At 37.9% G+C, this 22312-nt stretch overlaps 1 protein-coding gene across 1 annotated transcript in view; it reads left to right on the top strand.

Moving 5' to 3' along the window:
- The window catches only part of cstpp1 (centriolar satellite-associated tubulin polyglutamylase complex regulator 1), a 283345-nt gene that overhangs the window by 118286 nt on the left and 142747 nt on the right, over positions 1-22312 (top strand). The window contains exon 3 of the mRNA XM_072272685.1: positions 16405-16535. Coding sequence (XP_072128786.1) covers positions 16405-16535 — 131 coding nt within the window. The remainder of the gene's footprint in view (positions 1-16404; positions 16536-22312) is intronic.

The following is a 22312-nucleotide window of genomic DNA, read 5'->3' as shown; positions in this document are numbered from 1 at the left end:
GTCTTTGATAATGAATTCTACAGATTCACCACCCACCGGCTGATGAAATTCCTGTTCATCTCAATTGTAAAGGGACGTCCTTCCAATTTGAGATTGTGCCCGCTAACCCTCTGATCACTTACTGTAGCTTTATACTTCTCAGTATGTACATTTGCCTTCCAGCTATATTTCATTTTATGGGTTTCTTTAATCTCTTTCCCATCATACTATATCACATCTTCATTGTTGCACATCATTTGGCCCACATGGCTCTCCTGCACAATAGTTTTTTGTAAAGTGATTGACAATTATAACGTCCATATAAGTAGTCATAGGCATATTATTGTTCCAATTAAATTGTTGTAAATCTGTTGGGGTTTGAAATGTGGAGAATGCAGGTGTTGCTTCTATCATTTTTATTAGTTGGGCATATTATTGCATCTTACATCGTAAAATGTAGCTATATATCAGTTGCTAACCTTTTGCGGCTGCATCTTGAAAGATGCCCACTTTTTAAATAAAAGGATATGGGAAGTGTGTGTAATGAAATTATAAATGCTTTCATTGACCTCTGCACACTATCTGACATGCTTTACATGAACTGCGCAAATAGTTTTGGACACTTTGGCTAAATGATCATCTTTGTTATATGCTTGTTAATTCTTTGGCCACCTGTAAATCTTCTGTTTCACAGCTGCACCCAGCCTCACTCCCAAATATGAGATGGAAAAATATAATTATAATTATGACATAAATATGTAGCACTATTAATGTTTTTCCATTTTATCTTCCATTTTGTAATGTAATGCAAATTGGCAGGGAATTCCTCTTATTCCAGTTTCATATAATACAGATAAAGCTAATTGAGGCAGGCATTTAGAACCTTCTTTAAAAAACATTAGCTCATGCTATTTTGTCAAGTTGGCAGTAGAGCTTGACCATTAGGTTGGACATAGAAGGAAAGAAGTGTGTAAAAGTGAGAGTGTCCACACATGAGAACATATAAAGATTATAAGTAAAAAAAAATTGCAGCAGGTCTCTTCTGAAATCTTGGTCATAAGCTTTTCTTTAGTTCTGGTGTATGGTACAAAATATTTTAAAAACTAAGCCATAATTAATCTAGTAAAGTGAGTGAAAAAAAAAGTAGCATGAACATTTATTGTAGTTCTGGAGGACTAATACATCAGCATCCGTGAATATTTTTCTTCATTTATAATATTAATGTACATAATATTGATCTGATTTTTCAGATTTTATATGCAGTTGGTTTTTGCAAACTTCTTTTGCTGAATGATATAGAAAGTTATTGCTCAATTATCTGTTTTTCCTCCTTCTCTTTGAGTTTTCATGGTTGACAATAGCATTCTTCTTCATGATAGAGAAACCCCAACATCTCAGAATTTCTGTACTTTCAGTGTGCTGGACCATTTTGTGTGTGTTTTTATTTGGTGTTATATGCCTATGTTTTCATCTATGGATGTCCCAATGTTCATCTTTGCTAGCCAACATTTTCTGCTTTTGTATTTGTGGAAAAGATGCTCCTTAGTTTCTAATCTTAGTCTCAAAATCAGAATCAAGTTTAATTTCACTGACACTACTTGTGAAAATTGTTGTTTTGTGGCCGCAGTACAGTGCAAGCATAACAACTTATATAAATTATGATAAAAATAAATAAGTAGTATAAAAGAGAAATAATGAGGTAGTGTTCTGGATGGTGAGGGCCTTTCATGTAGAGGACACCTTCCTGAGGCACCCTTTTTTGAAAATGTCCTTGATTGTGGTATGGATTGTGCCCATGATGAAACTAGCTGAGTCTACAGCCTTCTGCAGCCTCCTGCAGTCCTGTTCATTGGCACTTCCATGGCACATATTAAATCAACCTTGATGAGCCAAATGGCCTTATTCTGCTCCTTTGACTTATGGTCAGACGGTGATGCAAACAGTCAGAATGCTGTCGATGGTACATGTACAGAAACTTGCTAGAGTCTTTGGTATCATACCAAATTTCCTCAAACTCCAATGATTCTGGCCTCAATACTTATTTGTGCATTTTGATCCTGGATTTTCTCACTTGCAGACCCAGTCAGATTGGATTGACAACAACATCTCCTCTGCAATCTCCATCGTCACAGGTGCACCACAAGGCTGTGTGATGATGGTGTTGAACACCAAACTATAATCAATAAACAGAACCTGACATATCTTTTGCTGCTGCCGTCTACAGTCTCTCTTACTGGATGTTCACTCACTTTTAATCAGCAGTTTTTGTCTTTTTGCTCTTAATGCTGAAAAAAGTTTCGAATACTGCATCATTTCACCACTAAAGTTAGCTGTGTCTGCTATGTAAGTATAGAACTGCAGAGTGTTTGTGTTATGGTGACAAGCCATTTGGCCAAATATGTCCAAGCCAGTCAAAAATGTGATGTAATCTCACTTTCCAGCACTTCAGGTCATACTTCTTTAAGTACGTTTCTAAAGATCATAGTTTTTCTATTTAACCTCTTCATAAATCTGGACACCTTCATTAATTCTTCGCTCAACCTTTTCTCTTCCAAATAAGACAAACTTACCTTATCTGATCTTTCTTCTTTCTTACAATTTGCCAATTTTGGTCACATCTTTGCCAATCTCTTTTACACCTTCTCCAATGCAAATGAATTTTTCCTGTAATGTGATTACTAGAACTGTACACAGTACTTGCACTGTGGCCCAACTAGTGTTCAATACAATTCTAGTAAAACCTTGTTGCTCTTTGATTCTAATGAGGAAAAGGAACTTTAAATAACTAACAAAAGTAAGGGAAGTGATATGGAAAAATTGTTACAACTGAAAAATCACAATTCTCTTGAATCTGATTTCCTTAATGGTGGGCTTAAAAGAAGTTAGCTGCAGAGATGAAAGACATTTTGGTTCTGATTTTCTATAATTCTATGATTTTTGGTATCATCCCAGTAGAATAAAATCTAGTAAATACAACACTATTCATCAAGAATCATGGTACAGACATGAAGTACAACTGCAGGCTAGTTATGCTAATATCAGTCATATTGAAAATGCTCTTAATTATTCATTACAGATGTTAAAACAGGGCTCTTGAAAAAGTAGAAATGATTTAGCATAGAGAATATTGCTTTACGAAAGCCAAGTCAAATTGGTTAAGAAATCTTTGAAGGTTTAACTCGCAAGGGCAAAAAGTGAAATCAGTTGAAATAGTATATTTAAAAAAATACCAAGGTATCCCTCTAGGAATTGTTACATATGATCAGCGCTAACATAGTCCGAGAGAGATAAAGGGATTATTTTTGGGAAGACATACTGAATGTAACCAGTGCTGTGAGGATCGGTACTTCATCCTCAGCTATTCCTAGTCAATATCATTGTTATGGATGTTGTAATAGATGTAATATGTCTATCATTTCTGATTGTTCAAATTTAGAGGAAATTTCATTGGGGGGGGGTATTGGGAAATATAATAATTAAGTGATTGCACAAGAAAAAGGTAAGTGGAATTTCAAATGAGTGAAAGCCACTTAAACTGGAAGAATAGAAAGCCAGTAGAGTTTGCTTGCTTGTTGCCTTTTGCACAATTTGTTCTTTTATTGTGTGTTGGGTTTTTAATGTTTCTTTGTTTTGTGGCTCCCTGTGGAAGGACGAATCTCAGAGCTGTATTCTGTATACATACTTTGTACTTTGAATTTCCAAATCTTTAAATTTGAGAAGCTGATATACGTTGATATTCAAGAGTTATGTACATGAACTTATTTAGATAGTTAATATGTACTCACTGCTTTGGTCATACCAAAGACTTCAGTGTACTGTTTTCAACTTCTTATCTGAGAAATGTTAATTAGAGAGCATAGCATAAGGGTTTACACTCTTGGATATTTTGTACAGAATTGAGAAGAATCTTTTTCCGATTGATTAAACATTTTACTCTAACAGATTGGTGTCACTTTCTTCTGATGGTGCTCATGTGAAGCACTTTTGGATGCTTCAAAGTATTAAGGGGTTTATCTAAATAAAAAATTTATTAAGTGTTCCATCTGAATGAAGATTACATTTTTTGAGTCACGAAATGTATCTGAGATGTTTACTGAAATAGTCTTTTAATTTTATGTTTACTGCTTGACAATAGAATTTACTAGATACAGTACACGCTTGCATAATAAGTTAATTTAACAGTATTAATAAAACCCTTCATGTGGAAATATGATTTAATTGCTGAAACAAATACAATCTCTGAGCATTTCTCTGTAAAGTTGTTTTCTTTAATCAACTTCCCATCATCTTTGCTAGGATATTAAAATGATAAAAGTTGTTTCTTCAATTAGACTATATCATATTACTTATGGTTTTCACAATTTAAGTTGAAAGACCAGTTCTCATCCAAATAGTAGGCTTTAGACAAATAGTGTTTTTAATTTGTTTTCTAAGATGTTAAATTGTCATGTAGATCCCAATTTCTTTGGATAAACCTTCCTGTCTCCTTTCATCCTTTAATCTCGGCAACATTTTCTAATATATCAGGAATTCAAGCTGACATCTTTCATAGCCAAGAGTCCTGCCAAACAGTTAACTGAACTATAAAACCATAAAAATGCATTGTAATTTGACATCATTAATTTGTTTGAATATTTTGTCTGGTCAACATTTTGCAATATTTTCTGTATTCATATTTCCTGTTCAATTTTTGTGCCACCATTTAATTATTGGAAGTTAATCTAATCATAACCATATCTGAAGATGCTTATATAAAAACTTCACTGCATAATACAGTATACAATCTGACCTTCATTTATGCAATAATAAGCATTGAATTCTTGTACACCTGTTTTTCCTTGTACCAATGTAATGACAGAAAGCACTTGACATTACATTACCCTTGACCAATTAACCATAAATATTCAGTAATATCCTGAACAGTGAAGAAGAGGAGCAGAATGAAGTGATAAAGATCTAGGCCATTTGTACTGAAGGTGCTGAATTCTATAACAAGCTACCAAACTTGAATGTTTACAACCTTCCTTCCCTGTTTTTTATCGCAGGTATCTTCTTCCCTTGTTTATTCATTAAACAGAGGCCTCCCCCAATAGCCAGCCTCTGCCCAGCCATGCTTACAAAATGAATTTAACCCCACCATAAAATTAGCTTTCCCTGTCAGCTTGAGTTATATATAACCATGTCAAATCTAAAAATATGCTGAATACTAGATTTCTTCGCAACTCCAAACCTGCCTCAGTTCTGACCAAAGAAATACCTATGGCAACAACAAAGTTGGTTGGCTCAGAACAAGAGGCAAAGTCATACAGTATTAACATTTGCAATGACAATGGCAACAAAGTAGGAAACTTTGTGACATGGTGTGAGCAGAATTATCTGCAGCTTAATGTGAAAAAGACTAAGGAGCTGGTGGTAGACCTGAGGAGAGCTAAGGTACCGGTGGACCCCTGTTTCCATCCAGGGGGTCAGTGTGGACTTGATGGAGGATTACAAATACCTGGGGATACGAATTGACAATAAACTGGACTGGTCTAAGAACACTGAGGCTGTCTACAAGAAGGGTCAGAGCCGTCTCTATTTCCTGAGGAGACTGAGGTCCTTTAACATCTGCCGGATGATGCTGAGGATGTTCTACAAGTCTGTGGTGGCCAGTGCTATCGTGTTTGCTGTTGTGTGCTGGGGCAGCAGGCTGAGGGTAGCAGACACGAACAGAATCAACAAACTCATTCGTAAGGCCAGTGATGTTGTAGGGATGGATCTGAACTCTCTCACGGTGGTGTCTGAAAAGAGGATGCTGTCTAAGTTGCACGCCATCTTGGTCAATGTCTCCCATCCACTACATAATGTACTGGGTGGGCACAGGAGTACATTCAGCCAGAGACTCATTCCTCTGAGATGCAGCACAGAGCGTCATAGGAAGTATTCCTGCCTGTGGCCATCAAGCTTTACAACTCCTCCCTTGGAGGGTCAGACACCCTGAGCCGATAGGCTGGTCCTGGACTTATTTCATAATTTACTGGCATAATTTACATATTACTATTTAACTATTTATGGTTCTATTACTATTTATGGTTCTATTACTATTTATTATTTATGGTGCAAACCAATTTTCCCCCGGCATCAATAAATTATGACTATGACTATGAACAAATTTGGCAAAAACAGACATGCTCGGAATATTCAACAAGAACACCAAGTTAAGACTGAATGGATGTAAATTGAATGTAAATGTAAAGAAGGTAATTTTATCAGCACATCCATTGCTAGTTTGCTGTATGTATAATAGTTTATTGGAATGAGATGTGAAGCAACTATAATGCAATATTTTAATTAAAGAGAAAATAATAAAAATTATATAAGGATGATGAGGAGAAAGTCAAGAATCAGAATGACTTCTGGTATTAGATTAATTTTAACCATATGTTGCGGCATCTGGTGCAGTCTTGCTATCAAACAACCATTGTGGAAATAAAATGGAATAGTTCAATTAGATATGCAGCAATTAGGAGAGAATGAGTTTGATCTTGTCCCACATTTATTTTCAAATATATTGGACTCCATTGCACTAAAAGAAACACCCCAAAGCAATTTTTTTATAACGTGGTTGGTGGAGATTTATTTCAAACATTATGATCGATATCCCTTTACAATAGTAGCATGAATCATTCTGAAATCATGTTGGTGTGAAGGGCATCCGTGTGCACCCACTCCACCATCAGCCACTAAAATTTAAATACTTGTCCACACCCATACAGATAAACACACATCATCAGCAAAAAAGACTTCCCACCAGCACTACTTAAAGGGATCTTCCACTGCTTTAAAGTTATTTTCTGATAACTCCTGCTGTTTTTTGTTGCAAATACACAAGTATCAGTCGACCTAGAGTTCTCATGGTTGCTGACATTTGCAGAAATTGACTTCCCTGCAGAAATGAATTGCGCTGTGACACATTAGTAAACATTATCCTTGAACTGCAGTATTCCTAGGAATAAAAGCAATAGAGAAGAGGACAGACTCTGTCTGATAAAAGTGTACTTGAGGAATCCTGTACTGAATCTCACTGCAGAGTTGCATGTGAATAATATGGGTCTTAGTCACGACATCTTCCTCTGCTATCTGCTGCAATCTTAAAGCAGGATGATGTCCACCTTACTAGTTGCTGTTGAGGTGACCATGGCCAATATCTTTAATATTTTAGACTCTTTCCAGCCTGAAATGTTGTCAATATGTTTACAATATATTGTTCGTTATGTAAGAAATATCTTAATTCAGGAGTGAGCTGACTGTAATTCATTCTTTCCTGAAAAGGGACAGGAAGTATATTATGCTCATGCGAAATGCATGCTATGCAGCGGTGTAGGTTGAATTTGATGGCTTCTGCATTGTGCAAGACATAATTATTATAAGTTACCAGAATATATAGTGCAAATGAGGAATAATGAGGTTGTACTCTTGGACCATTCACAAATCTGATGACAGTGGGAAAGAAACTGTACTGAAAATGTTGAATATGGGCCTTCAGGCTCTTATACCTCCTCCCAAATGTTAGTAGGCAGAAGAAGACATGTCCCGGATGGTGTGGTTCTCTTGAAGATGTTCTTAATGTGGAGTGTTTTGCCCATGATGGAGCTGCCTGAATCTATAGACTTCAGCAGCCTCGTGTAATCCTGTGTGCTGGGGCCTCCATATCAGGTTAGCTCTCTACCCTACATCTATAAAAATTTGTAAGACTTTTTGGTGACATCCCGAATCTTTTCAAACTCCTGACAAAGTAGAGCCGTTGATGCACTCCATCTTCATGATTGCATCAGTGCATTGAGCCCAGCATAGATCCTCTGGTTTGTTGACACCCAAGAACTTGAAGATGCTCACCCTTTCCTCTACTGACCCCTCAATCAGTGCTAATGTGTGTTTGCCTTACTTTCTCCTCCTGTAGTCCACAGACAATTCCTTGGTCTCGCTGATGTTGAGTATGAGTTTACTGTTATAACACCTCTCAATTAGCGGTTCTCTCTTCCTCATACACTTCCTCATGATTCCTTCATTTTTTGATGAACCACTGTGTCGCCTGCATTCGCATCACCACTATAAACTAAAGGTTGACGATGTAATCTCCTGATTTATTTACTTACATGTGGCTCCTGACTGATGTATGATTTGTATACTCATAGCTAATATGACCGACTCCTAATTTAAGATTCGATCCCCTGGTTCCTCAAACCTCAGCCAAGAGAGACATCAACTCCATGACCAACCTGCCAAGCCATCAAATGTAAGGATTTTTCATGTTTCAAAGATATTACCTTTCATTCTTCTGAACTGTCTTAACATTTTTTTCAGAAGTTGAAAATACATTAAGGTGTTGTAAAGTAATTAAAATAAATCATATTTGAAATAAAAACATGTATTCTAAAAATCTTAACCTCACCTCAATTTTTCTTTCAGTGAAAATCAGTAACCCACGTCACGAGGGTGGACAGGCAACAGTTCTTGATGAAGCAAACCCAGTGTCATCTTGTGAATTAATTAGGTTTTTGAAAAGGTTTCTATGAAGTACCATGACATTTTTGACAGTGGTACTATAAGTACTATTATTTTTCAGTATTTCAAATTCCTTTTGAAAGTATATATGTATTCTACGAATGGTTGACACTCTTCCAGAAAAGCTCACCACACTACAGTGTTAATTTGCAATCTTGTCTTTGCTATACAATGTGGCCCACAAAAACTCAAGTTTGAGACTATATCCTTGATGCTTAATGTCTGCTAGCATTAATACATAGACAATAAATACCATTTAGCCAGTGCCTTAAAAAATTGCCACAGGATATTATGCAATCTTGCAAAGTATACAATGTAATAGAGCAAGTATGTACATAGTTGAAGTAATTTTGTTTATTTATAGTGGATTTGTATATAATGTGTTTATTTTGTTGATGCATACGGTTGTACATTTTTCTTGTTCTCTGCATTGGTATGTTTGAGGGAAATTATAAATTAAACATTGTGGCTGACTAAGCTTCCATAGATGAGAGAGTTGGAGTACAGGAAAGACTAGAGATGTGGGTGAGAGTTCCTTCACCGCCAGTAGAGGGAAAACCACATTTCCTGAAAAAGGAAGTCATTGAAGATTAAAGATTAGCTTTATTTGTCACATATACATGAAAACATACAGTGAAATGTGCTTTTTTTTATTGAAATTGAATCAGAGAGAATTGTGCTGAGCAGTTTGCAAGTGTTGTCACACTTCTGGTGCCAACATAGCTTGCCCTTGACTTACTAACTGTAACCGTATGGCTTTGGAAAGTGGGAGGAAACCAGATTCCCCAGAGGAAACTCACATGGTCACTGGTTGAACACACAAACTCCTTGGGTTTAATTCCTGTCACTCTCTAACCTTACAGCTGGCACTGTAAAGTGTTGTGCTCAGCACTAGGCTACCATGCTACCCCATTTCATATGTACTGGAGTGGAAATGTAGCGCACGCAGAAAAAACTGGGAGAAAGCGATAGAGTCACGAGAGGGATGGCCCTTCCAATAGACATCTCTTCCCTATGATGCGTAAAAATGACTGCCCTGGTAATTGTTTCTGCCTGCTCTTACCCCAATAAACTTATTTCCACATACTTTGACTCTATTTTGCACTGCCTCGTCCAATACCTCTCCACCTAGATCTTGTATACCTCACATGCTCTCCATCATTTGAACAACATCTAATTCCTTGGACCCAACTGTTTTACTTTTACTGTGGACTTCTAGTCCCTATACATCTCCATACCCCAACAGAAACCCAACATCATGAATGGCAGTGATGCTACACTCCCAGTTGAGCTCAACGCCTGTTATGGACACTTTTAAAGGAAGAATAAAACTACAGCTATGAGGATCCCCACAGTATCCAGTGACCCTGTGATCTCTCTCTCATAGGCCAACGTCAGAAAATCTTTCAAGAGGATTAACCCTTGCAAGGCAACGGACCACAAAGGTGTACATGGTAGTGCTTTTGTGTCAACCAGCTGGCAGGTATATTCAAAGAAACTTTCAATCTCTCATTCCTACAGTCAGAAGTTTCCACCTACTTCAAAAGGGCAAAAATCATACCAGTGCCCAGGAAGAGCAGGATGAGCTGCCGTGATGACTATTGTTCAATAGAACTCACACCTACGATGATGAAGTGCCTTGAGAGGTTAGTTATAGCTAGAATCAACCCCTTCTCAGCAAGGGCCTGTACCCACTGCAGTTTGCCTATCACAACAATGGGTCAACAGTGCATACAATCTAATTGGCTCTTCACGTGGTCTTGGATCACTTGAATAGTACTAATACTTATGTCAGGCTGCTTTTCAGGGACTACAGATGAGCATTTAATGTGATCATACCTACAGTTCTGATTTTAAAAAAACACTCCAAAACCTGGGCCCCTGTACCTCAACTGGATCCTTGACTTCCTCACCAGAGGACCATAGTTTGTGTGGATCAGAAATAACATCTCCATCTCACTGATAATCAGCTCTGGTGCACCTCAAGGATGTGTGCCTAGCCCACTGCTCTACTCTCTCTGCAACCATGACTGTGTGGTAGGCACAGCTCAAATGCCATCTATAAATTTGCTGATGACACAACTATTATAGGCAGAATTTCAGAAGGTGATGAGAAGGCATCCAAGATCAAGATAGATCAGCTGGTTGAGTAGTGTCGCAGCAATAGCCTTGCACTCAATGTCAGTAAGACCAAAGAACTGATTGTGGGCTTCAGAAAGTGTATGATGAGGGCAGACACACCAGTCCTCATTGAGGGATCAGTAATGGAAGGAGTGTACAATTTCAATTTCCTGGGTGTAAACATCTCTGAGAATCTATCCTGGGCCCAGCATATTGATGCAGTTACAAATAAAGGCACGACAACGGCTATATATCATTAGGAGTTTGAGGAGATTTGGTATGTTACCAAAGATGCTCCCAAATTTCTCCAGATGTACGTGGAGAGCTTCCTAACTGGCTGCATCACTGTCTGGTATGCGGGGGGGGGGGCACTGCAGGGGATCGAAATAAGCTGCAGGAAGTTGTGAATTCAGTCAGCTCCACCATGGGCTGTAGTCTGCCCAGCATCCAGGTAGTATTCAAGGAGTGATGCCTCAGAAAAGCGACATCCACCATTAGGAACGCCCATCACTCAGGACATGCCCTCTTCTCATTGCTACCATCTGGGAGGAGGTACAGCTTCCTGTAGGCACATACTGAATGATTTAGGAGTAGCTTTTTCCCTTCTGTCATTAACTTTCTTAGTATACATTGAAATCATGAGCACTACCTCACTATTTTTTTTCTTGGCACTATTGAATTTAACTCTCTAATATATATACTTACTGTAATTTATAGTTTTTTTATTATGTATTGCAATGTACTGCTGCCGCATAACTACAAATTCTGCAACATATGCCAATGATATTAAACCTGATTCTGAAAGACTTAAAAGCTCTCCACTTCTCTCTAGAATTTACATTCTACCAATTCCTCAGCTCCCCCTGGCCACACTTATTCTCATCTTGAACCTCATTTGATCCCTCTCACCTTTTAACAAATCTAAGGTGTAGCCATGGGCACGTGCATGGACTGTAGTATAGTTGGCTATATGGAGCAGTCAATGCTCCAAACCTGCTCTGCTTTCATTCTGCAACTCTTTCCCCAATATATCCATAAATGCATTGATGGTGCCTCCAAATTTATCATCATGACTCACTTCCACCCTGCTCTCAAATGCATTTGAACTGTTCTTGACACTTTACTCGCATTTCTAGATCTCTGTCTCCCCATCTCAGGAGCCCAGCTATCCATTAACGTTTAATGTGAACCCATTTAACTGCAGCCCTGTCTCCTGTAATGATGCCATCCCTTTCTCTCGGTTTCTCCATCTTGGTTGCACCGATTTTGAGACGAGGTATTCTACTCCAAGATATCTGAAATGTCTACCTCTTTCAGGAAACATGGTTTTCCCACTTCGGTATGTGATGGAGACTTCACTTCCATCTCCTTCATTTCCCACACTGCTGCTCTCAATCACCTTGGTGGAGAGTCATAAATTCACAACCTCATGGCCTGTAGGAGGATGTGCAAGTGGCCCTGGTCGCACCATAACTGTGATATTTTCAAGAAAACAGCCAAATCTGGTTGTAGTAAAGAAGGAAGTGTTTCCCTCATGGTCTGTCATAAGGATTTTAAGCTATTTTAAACTAACTTTTTCTAAAGACCATGTTATGCTAAGAGTGAACTGAATGGATAGTGGAAGCAGTTTCAGAATAATATTCAAAAGGGACTCGGGTAAAATGCTTGAGAAAGAAAATACATCAAAGCTATGGTGAAGAGCCATGATGACGAGACTAGTAGAATCTCTTTCAAAGAACAAACATGTGGATCCTATCACCAGATTCAGGAACAGTTATCACCCTTCAACCATGAGGTTCCTGAGCCAGAGTGGATAACTTCGCTCACCTCAGCACTGAACTATTCCATAGCCTATGAAATCACTTTCAAGGACTCTCCAACTAATGTTCTTAATATTAATTAATCAAATATTTATCTATCTTTTTATTTATTTGTTGTTTTTCAAATTGAACAGTTTGCCTTCTTATGCACATTGGTTGTTTGTCCCCCTGTGTGCACAGTTTTTCATTGATTCTTTGGTGTTTATTGTATCTACTGTGAATTCCTGCAAAAAAGTGGACAGTATATGGTGACATATATTTACTCTGATTAAAAAAAATACTTTAAATTTAGTTTGATCTTTGGATCATTGTGCAAATATTTGTTGTAAATGTAGCACAACACAAATACAGATGTATTCTTTGGGATTTACCTTCATAAGATTGAAAAAAATGATCTAACTAGATTGTTAATAGGAATATAATCCTGGGAGGTTTGTTTCATTTTTGTTTTTTCAAAGTCTTAACTTATTAAAACAAAACAAAAGTTTTACAAAAAAATCAGTATGTGTCTTATGTACTAAAGGACAGCATCAAAGTTTCAGTTGTGGTATCTATATGATCTTTCAGCCCAGCTGTGGCATTAAATAATGGTGATTAAAGGTAAACTACAAAAGGCAAACCAATTTAATAAAGCATGACAGAGTTGAATAAAAAGACTTTGTAATTCATGCTTGCTCACTTACAATGTTATAGCTTTTAGAATGAAATGCCTTCATGATTCACATGCATTGGTTTGTACTGCATTAGTCTTCACTTAATGCCACACTTTCCTGACGTTTGCTGATTTTATCACTACTGTCTTACATTTCAGGATCATTTAATCATAGCATTAACCATAGTATAGATAGCAATTAATATACATCTTTCTTGACTAAAGATTTTGTTAATTTTGTTTCAAACTAAGGTATTTTTTCAGAATCCATTTGGGATGACATTTATTGTTAAAAGCAACGCGCACAAAATGTTGGAGGAACTTAGCAAGTCAAGCAGCATCTGTGGAAAGGAATGAACAGGTGATGTTTCAGGCCAAGACCCTTCTTCAGGATCCTGAAGAGGCGGCCTGACCCGCTGGCCAGCATTTTGTGTGTGTTACTTTAAATACATAAGATTAGCTTATATGCATAGACTGATGGTATCTATATAAAGGGAATCTAAGTACATAAGGTGACTCTGAGAGGAAATGGTAATGTAGTGGGATGGGACGTGTGGCTGACAAAGCTGTTATACAGAATTACAAACTCAAACATATGCTTTGGAGGGGGGGATGGGAGACGCTAGAATAAAAAGAAGGGGGAATGAGGATAGCTAGAAGTTGATAAGTGAAACCTGGTGGGTTGAAAAGGGCTGGAGAGGAGGAAATCTGATAGGAGAGGAGAGTAAACTAAAGGTAAAAAGGGAAGGAGGTGGGGACCCAGGGGGAGGTGTTAGGTGAGAAGAGTTAAGCGGCCAGAGTGGGGAATAGAAGAAGAGGGGAGAAGGAGAATTTTTTCCCAGAAGGAGAAATTGATATTCATGCCATCATGTTGGAGGCTACCCAGATGGAATATAAGGTGTTGCTCCTCCACCCTGAGGGTGGCCTCATCTTGGCACAAGAGGAAGCCATGGATTGACAAGTCGGAATGGAAATGGGAATTAAAATGTTTGACCACAGCAAAGTTCTGCTTTAGGTGGATGGAGTGGAGGTGCTCAATGAAGCTGTCTCCCAATTTACGACAGCTCTCACCAATGTAGAGGAGACTGCGTTGGGGGCACTGGACAAAATGGACGGCCCTAGCAGGTTCACAGGTGAAATGTTGTCTCACCTGGACAGACCCTTTGGGGCCCTGAATGGAGGTGAGGAAGGAGGTGAATGGGCAGGTGTAGTACTTTGGCCACTTGCAGGGATAAGTACCAGATGGGAGATTAGTGGGGAGGGATGAATAGACAAAGGAATGGACATGTCATTCATCAAATTGAACTTTTCGAGTACACCTCACTGTAGATGTCAGTAGTCAGGTTTTGACACAAAATATAAAATGACAGGTGTTTCTTTAAGGCATTGAACTTGTAAGGAGTGATCTTATTATCAAATGGTTTGGAGCATTCTAATTGGTTGCGTCAGAGGGGCCACTGCATAGGATTAGAAACAGCTGCAAAGGATTGATCTCCAAAGTGGGCTGGGACACAATAGTGCTGGGTTTTGAGAATTAACTAGTGTAATCCCCTTCTGGTAACTTGTATTCTTCATTTTCAAATACTCCAATCTCCTAATGAATGACACGTGTTACCTTGCACTTGTAGTTGTACCTCTTCTGGATGTAGAAGGCTTATCATGATGGCCTGAAGTTCCACAACAATCAAAAAACAAACTTCACAATAAACAAAATTCAGCACCAAACTCTTAGAAGCCTTAAATGGCACAATGGCTTCCCTAACAGATTTGAGAGCTAGCTAAACATTACCTGAATATTGTTGTCTGTCAAAATCATTAGGGTTTATATAGTTCTGACCTTCATGAAAATTAGCCAATTAAAATTGATTTTTGAAATCTCCTAAAGTAGTAACGTGAGCTGAAGTACATCTACAGATGCAGGAGCCTCAGGTTCAGAAACAGTTATTACCTCTCAACCATCAGGTTGTTGAACCAAAGGGGATAATTTTATTCAACTTCACTTGCCCCCTTCACTGAACTGTTCCCACAGCCTATGGAGTCACTTTCAAGGACTCTTCACCTCGTGTTCTCAATATTTATTGCTTATATATTTATTAATATTTCCTTAATTTTGTATTTCCACAGTTTGATACCTTTTGCAGACTGGTTGAATATACAGTTGTTGCGGCCTTTCATTGATTCTGTTATGGTTATTATTCCGTTATGGATTTATTGAGTATGCCTGCAAGAAATTCAACCTTATGGTTGTATATGGTGACATACATGTACTTGGATAAATAATTTACTTCAAACTTTAAACTGAACTTTTGTAAATGTTATATAAGCTACAAAAAAGAAGTTATTTTCTCCTTATCTGCCTTTTGTGTATCCTTACAATCCTCATTGAAGATAATGACTTGGCAGATTCTGAGCCAGGTTAAATCAGGTGCTTTAACCTAGCACAGGAGCAGAAAGCCGGCTTCATAGTTCAAATGTTGAGGAATTCATCAAGATTCAGCTTTACAGCTGAAGTCTACGTGAGGAGTTCAGTGGCAGAGTATTTTGAAAAACATCATATATCGCTAATTAAGATTAAAGACTTGCACAAAAGATTTCGTGTGGAGTTCATGAATACATGAGTTTTAAATGTGTAACTGCTGGTGATTGTGTAAGGAGCGAGTGAATACAAGCAAAGTCTGGGCATTTTGATGATTATGCTTCCTAATAACGGTGGTTTAAACCCTCTTAAGTTAATTATGTGCAAAACTTTTCTCCATCACATTTTAGCAATAGTCTTAATTATCAAAAAATTTTACTGCTTTACTTTGTTCATAGTTACAGAATATGGAAAACTGCTTTTCTAATCCATCAGCAACTCCATCATCCCCACCCCATTTCCCCTCAGAGTCCAAGTTTCACTGAACAAAGTTATATAGGTCATATTTTCTACATTCCCTTTCATAAGTGTAACCTCTTGTTCTTCGTGTAATTGGAATGAATTATTCCTTTCATCTTTTAGTGTCTCTAAGGTGCTAAAACATGTGGGATATTTAGATATTCAAACTTATAGAAGAGCAGATATGTGATCATCATGAAGTTAATACAACATCCATGTTGTTTGATGAACAGTTGTCTCATGCAATCTCAATAATGAATGGAATTAAAAAACGCAAACACGAGGAAATCTGCAGATGCTGGAAATTCAAGCAACACATACAAAAAATGCTGGTGAACGCGTCCGCCAGCATTTTTAATGAATGGAATTGTCTTGTTGTATCTTAGTCATAATTAATGTCTCTTTTTGTTTAGTTTCTCCAGTGTTAAACGTGGAAGTCACATTTTGTTTCGTGAGTTCAGCTTTGTGAACGCCACCCCGTACAACAGAGCCTCATTTATACGAATGTTCTGGCAGTGCTTTCGACAAATAGGCAAGAATGGAGGTAAGATGCTCCCAGTGATCCATTGCAAATTTCCTTTTATTCACAACTTGCTTGCCTTTTACTTAAAAAAGTTGTTCACGTAGTACATTTCTCCTTTGTGGTTCCAGCTTCTTACAACTATTACTTTGGTGGTAGCAGGTATATGTATTACCTACTGTATTTCTTATTTAAGCTCTGAGAACCTTTTTAAACTTCATTTTAAAAGTAATTTACTATACATGATCAGAAAGTACATATAAGCTTTAAAAATATTTCTATCCTTTTGATTCAAAACCGATGTTCTTTAAAACGTATACGTTTCTTATTCTTCAGCAAATGCATTAGCCATGTTATTCAAGATTAAATCACATTATGATTGAGCTAAAATAGCTCAGGTTAAGTAATGATTAGTATACCAGGGAAGGTCTGCAACATTCATGTTACTTCAAACTAAGATCAAAACTAAACACATATATTGATTTTGTTATTCAATCATTTGTTTGTGTGAATCTAATGTATGTTTTGGAAATATATATATTTCTTCAATCATCATGTAACAACACACTGAAAATGAGCAACTTCATAATTTTCCCTTTGGTATTTCTTAAGTGCTAATCATTTTGCGCTTGTTGCACTCATGTGAAAATGAATCAGCAGTAATTGAAATCAAAATACCAACTCTTCAAGGAGACCTGACAAGAACTTATTTCACTGCTGGAAGACATAAAGGTGTATTGTTGGAAATACTGGTTGGAAAAGACCTGTAAGCCTACAGATTCAACATCTGCAACTTGGACATCCATTGTAGAAGGTATAGAGAGCTTCATGAAGGTGCTTTGCAGAGGGAAGCCAGAGACCCATGACCTAGGTATCACTTCCATATGGTGCATTCCAGACAATAACAACATAATACATTTTTAAGAAAATAATAATAGCGTTTTTCTCCAAATGTTTTGCCATTTATCTTAAGGTGACATCTAATTATTTTCATCTTTTAAATTGCTTCTATTGTGGTTTCAAGAACCATTAATTAACAAACCAAAATGCTGTTTGTATTTCACTTTTTATAGGTGACTTCCCAGCAAGTTTATTGTCAAAATCTGAATTGCCAAATTTGCTTGTAGGGAAGCATCACCTAAATAAATTGCTTCACCTGACTAAATACTCACAAAGATATTTTGTATTCATTATTTGTTTAATAGATTTTCACAATAAGGTTTGAATAAAATAATTCTGTTTGCTGCCAGATCATGTAGAATTTTAGAACGTGACTATGCATAAGATATGGGTCTTAATTTTTTCTTGATGAAAGTTAGGATACAGAGAGATAGGTGATGAAAAGAAAAAAACAGGGCTTGTCCTAAATACACATCTTCCTCTGTCTCAGGTCACCAACATAGGTGAAGAATGCCTGTATTCAACCACACTAAGCATGCAGTTTAAGTTGAAGATATTTATCTTCACAATTAAACCAAAAAGCATTAATTAAAGGCACATAATTAATCACGTTGAAATGTATTCCAATGTCCTCAGACATTAAATTCTTAAGAATTTAATTAATTTACATACGCTGTTTTTGATAGATATCATTGGCCACACTTCATATTGTTACATACCTTGTGACTGTCTTTTAAGGATGATGTAATGGTTTTGTGGAGGTCACATGATGTAATTTTCCCGCCAGTGTGAGGTCACATGATGACCTATTCTCAACAGGTATACAGTATAAGGGAGACCCCTGGTGTGACGCAGTTAGTTTCAGTGGAGTTGTTGTTTGTTACTCCGTTATGCTGCGTATTCATCTTAAGACGCAGTTCGTTTTTAAACTGGAGTTTTACTTTCTATATTAAGGTAGAACCTCTGTGCTGGCAGTTTCGACAATATCTGCCAGGTTTTTGTTTTAATTTTACCTTTGCAGTTCAGTATCGGAGAGTGAAGACCTTTATCAAAGTACAGGACCCGAAGGATTGAGAAAAGTTGGTGTCGTTCGGCAGTTTTCTAAAGGATCGACCTTATTGAGTCTTCGGTCAAGAAATAGTGACCTGCATCTGAGATAACTCCTGCCAAAAGAGAAAGGAAGTTCGTGCAGGGTTCGCTCGCCAGGAAAAGAGCAGTTCCTTTTAAGCCATTTATTTCCTTCTAAGCCATTTATTTCCTTCGTCGTGAATCCTTTGGACAGAACCAACAGAAGTGTCGCATCTATGAAGAAATCCTTCTCCAGAGAAGTCTCTCCTTATTGACTGTGTAAATCACTTGGACTTTCAAATTTACCACTTTAAGAACTGCTTTTGAATTTACCCTTTTTAAGAACTGTTCCAGAGTTGCCTTATAGCAGTTAATTTTCAGTTAAGTTAGTCGCTTGAATACATTTCGCTATTTGTTGAGCAGAGTTTAATAAATGTTTATGTTTGTTTAATATAACCTGTCTCAATTTGATATTCATTGTTGCTAGTCACGTGACAATATTCTAGGTGGGAAAGACAGCTATTGGAAAGCTAACGATATATTGACTCTCTGAACGTTTAAAAGTTGGAATAACTGTAAGACTGTTTGCAGGAACCCAAGCTATACGAAAAATTGAGGTAATTGTTGATGGAATCAACTCATTACTTCCGGTGGTCCTGAGTGAAACATCCAGGCATGAAATAGGAAATAGATTTATTTTTTCCATTCATAGTAAAACACACATGAAGAGAAATTTTACCTGTTTGGTTGCCAATTGTAAATGGAACTTCACATTTACCTTCAACGTCTTGATCGGAGCCAAATGGGCAAAGTGTTGACATATCCAGCATCAGTTCTGAAGGAACTATGTAGTTAAAAGTATGATTCACCAGGCAGTGAAATCATAGTCCTTGCCCTGGCCTAAAGTTACAGGTGTGGTTGGAGCAGACAGTGGATTTTAGTGAATCTATCGTTATTGAATCATAGGCTCTAACAATATGACTTTTACTGAAGTTCGGGTACCTGACAAATTCTGAAAATATGGCATTAAAAGTTGGAGGTGTTGTAGGTAGTGTTGAGGGCTCTCAAAGGTTGCAGCGGGACATTGATAGGATGCAAAACTGGACTGAGAAGTGGCAGATGGAGTTCAACCCTGATAAGTATAAGGTGGTTCATTTTGGTAGGTCAAATATGATGACAGAATATAGTATTAATGGTAAGGCTCTTGGCAGTGTGGAGGATCAGAGGGATCTTAGGGTCTGAGTCCATAGGACACTCAAAGCTGCTGCGCAGATTGACTCTGTGGTTAAGAAAGCATACGGTGCACTGGCCTTCATCAACCATGGGATTGAATTTAGGAGCCGAGAGGTAATGTTGCAGCTGTATAGGACCCTGGTCAGACCCCACTTGAAGTATTGTGTTCGGTTCTGGTCACCTCACTACAGGAAGGATGTGGAAACCATAGAAAGGATGCAGAGGAGATTTACAAGGTCATTGCCTGGATTGGGGAGCATGCCTTATGAGAATAGGTTGAGTGAACTTGGCCTTTTTTCCTTGGAGCGACAGAGGGTGAGAGGTGACCCGATAGAGGTGTATAAGATGATGAGAGGTATTGATCATGTGGATAGTCAGAGGCTTTTTCCAGGGCTGAAATGACTAGCACGAGAGGGCACAGTTTTAAGGTGCTTGGAAGTAGGTACAGTGGAGATGTCAGGGGTAAGTATTTTAAGCAGAGTGGTGAGTATGTGGAATGGGCTGCTGGTGACGGTGGTAGAGGCAGATATGATATGGTCTTTTAAGAGACTCGTGGATAGGTACATGGAGCTTATAGAAATAGAGGGCTGTGGGTAACCCTAGATAATTACTAAGTAAGGACATGTTCGGCACAGCTTTGTGGGCTGAAGGGCCTGTATTGTGCCCTTTTCTATGTTTTCTATGTTTCGATGTTAAAATTGAAGTCATTTTCCTCTTTATTACTCCTTTAACATCATGTCGTGCTCTCTGTGCCCCCTCCCCCCTTTTATTATCCCTTTCAAAACCTCATGTGGTTGGGGTAATTTCTGGCAGCAGCTGGTTTGTGCAGACACCTTGAAGTCGGCAAAAACACCTTCAACACTCACCATGCCATAACCTGCTGAGTTTTGAAACTTGACAGGACTATGGAATCATAAAAAATGTATGAGAGAGGAGGCTATTATGTCCATTAGGTCTATTCTGCCATCAACTATTCAGCATTAGACCTCTATAATCACGGCTCTTCAAGTCAGAAAGCAGAATATAGTGTTGAATCATAGCAACAGCCAGGAGAAATCAAACATCAAGTAAGTTTCACTTTATTTATAATTCCTTTAAAAAGCCCTGGTGTGGTATTCTTCTTGATGCTTAGCATGTATTTTGCGAAAATAAAGAGAGCAACAATTTGATTGCCAAGTTCTAAAATGGGAGCGGTGATGTCAAACCATTGTTGTATCGGTTATTAGAAATCAAAGAACTGAATTAATCTGTCAATTAGCAGATTCCTATGAGTAGAGGAAATGTACCAAAATATGCTTCTTAACATTTCATAATTATAAAAAAGCTATATAACATGTGAGTGGAGATAAAATTATAGATGTGTCTTGAAATTATCAAAACAAATGTCTTTACATCTCCAAGGCCATCATAATTAATTGTTAAATAGGTATAACTAATAGATAAGTATCTCTGTGACATGTGGATGCACAGGTTCGGGAGATAATTGTTTCAAATCACCATTTAATGTACATTCTTAAAAACATCTGCTTACTTTCATTGGCATTCTTCTTATGTAGATTCATATTTAGCCTACATGATGTGTTTGACTTTCAAGGCTTGCATGGTTCAGAATATGCATATGTAAAATATAAACATTTTGCAGGTTTTTTTTTTCTTTTATGACACTGCCAAACCACAAAGCTTGTGAATGATATCCAGGAATTAGAGTAAGCAAATTGACTTGGATCTGCATTATTTAGCAGTACCACGATTATTTGATAACTTTTTTGTGTTTGCAACATTACCTTGTGAGAGCATGTAATTTGAAACAGAATTTTTTCTTGAAAACCAATGCTGGATATGGTCTCCACTGAGGCCCTCCTTCCTTCCCTTCTCCTTGCACTTCTATCAGATTTTTCTGCTCTACATCTTTCCTGTTCATTTGCACTATAATGCACTACCCCAAATTAATCGTTTATAAAGAACTATATCCAGGAGTATCTCATGATTCCCATTGCAACATGTTGGTCCATGGCCTCCTCTACTGCCATGATGAGGTCACTCTCAGACTGGAGGAGCAACACCTCATATTCTGTATCCAGTGATCCCAGTGCAGCCTCCTCTGCATTAGTGAGACCCAATATAGATTGGGGGACCATTTTGTCAAGCGCCTTCTCTCCATCTGCAACAAGCAGGATTTTCCAATTGCCAACCATCTTAATTGCAATCCCCATTCCCATTCCAACATGTCAATCCATGGCCTCCTCGACTACCACAGTGAGGCCACTCTCAGGTTGGAGGATCAACACATCATATTCCATCTGGGTAGCCTCCAACCTGATGACATGAACATTGATTTCTCTAACTTCTGGTGATTTTTCTCCCTTCCTCTTCCCTCTTCCTCCATTCCTTTTTCTGGCTCCTCTCTTCTTATCACCTACATATTCTCCCTTGCCTTTCTTCCATGGTTTACTCTCCTTTCCTATCAGATTACTTCTTCCTTAAACCTTTACCTTTTCCACCTATCACCTCCCTGCTTCCCACTGCATTGCTGATCCCCCACCCAACTGACTTCACCAATCACCATCTAGCTTCTACATCTTCGCCTTCCCTCCACCTTC

Source organism: Mobula birostris, chromosome 11 (assembly GCF_030028105.1).
Source record: "Mobula birostris isolate sMobBir1 chromosome 11, sMobBir1.hap1, whole genome shotgun sequence".
NCBI classification, from domain to species: Eukaryota; Metazoa; Chordata; class Chondrichthyes; order Myliobatiformes; family Myliobatidae; genus Mobula; species Mobula birostris.
Note: the sequence above shows the minus strand (reverse complement) of the source record. Positions and strands in the feature narration are given on the sequence as shown.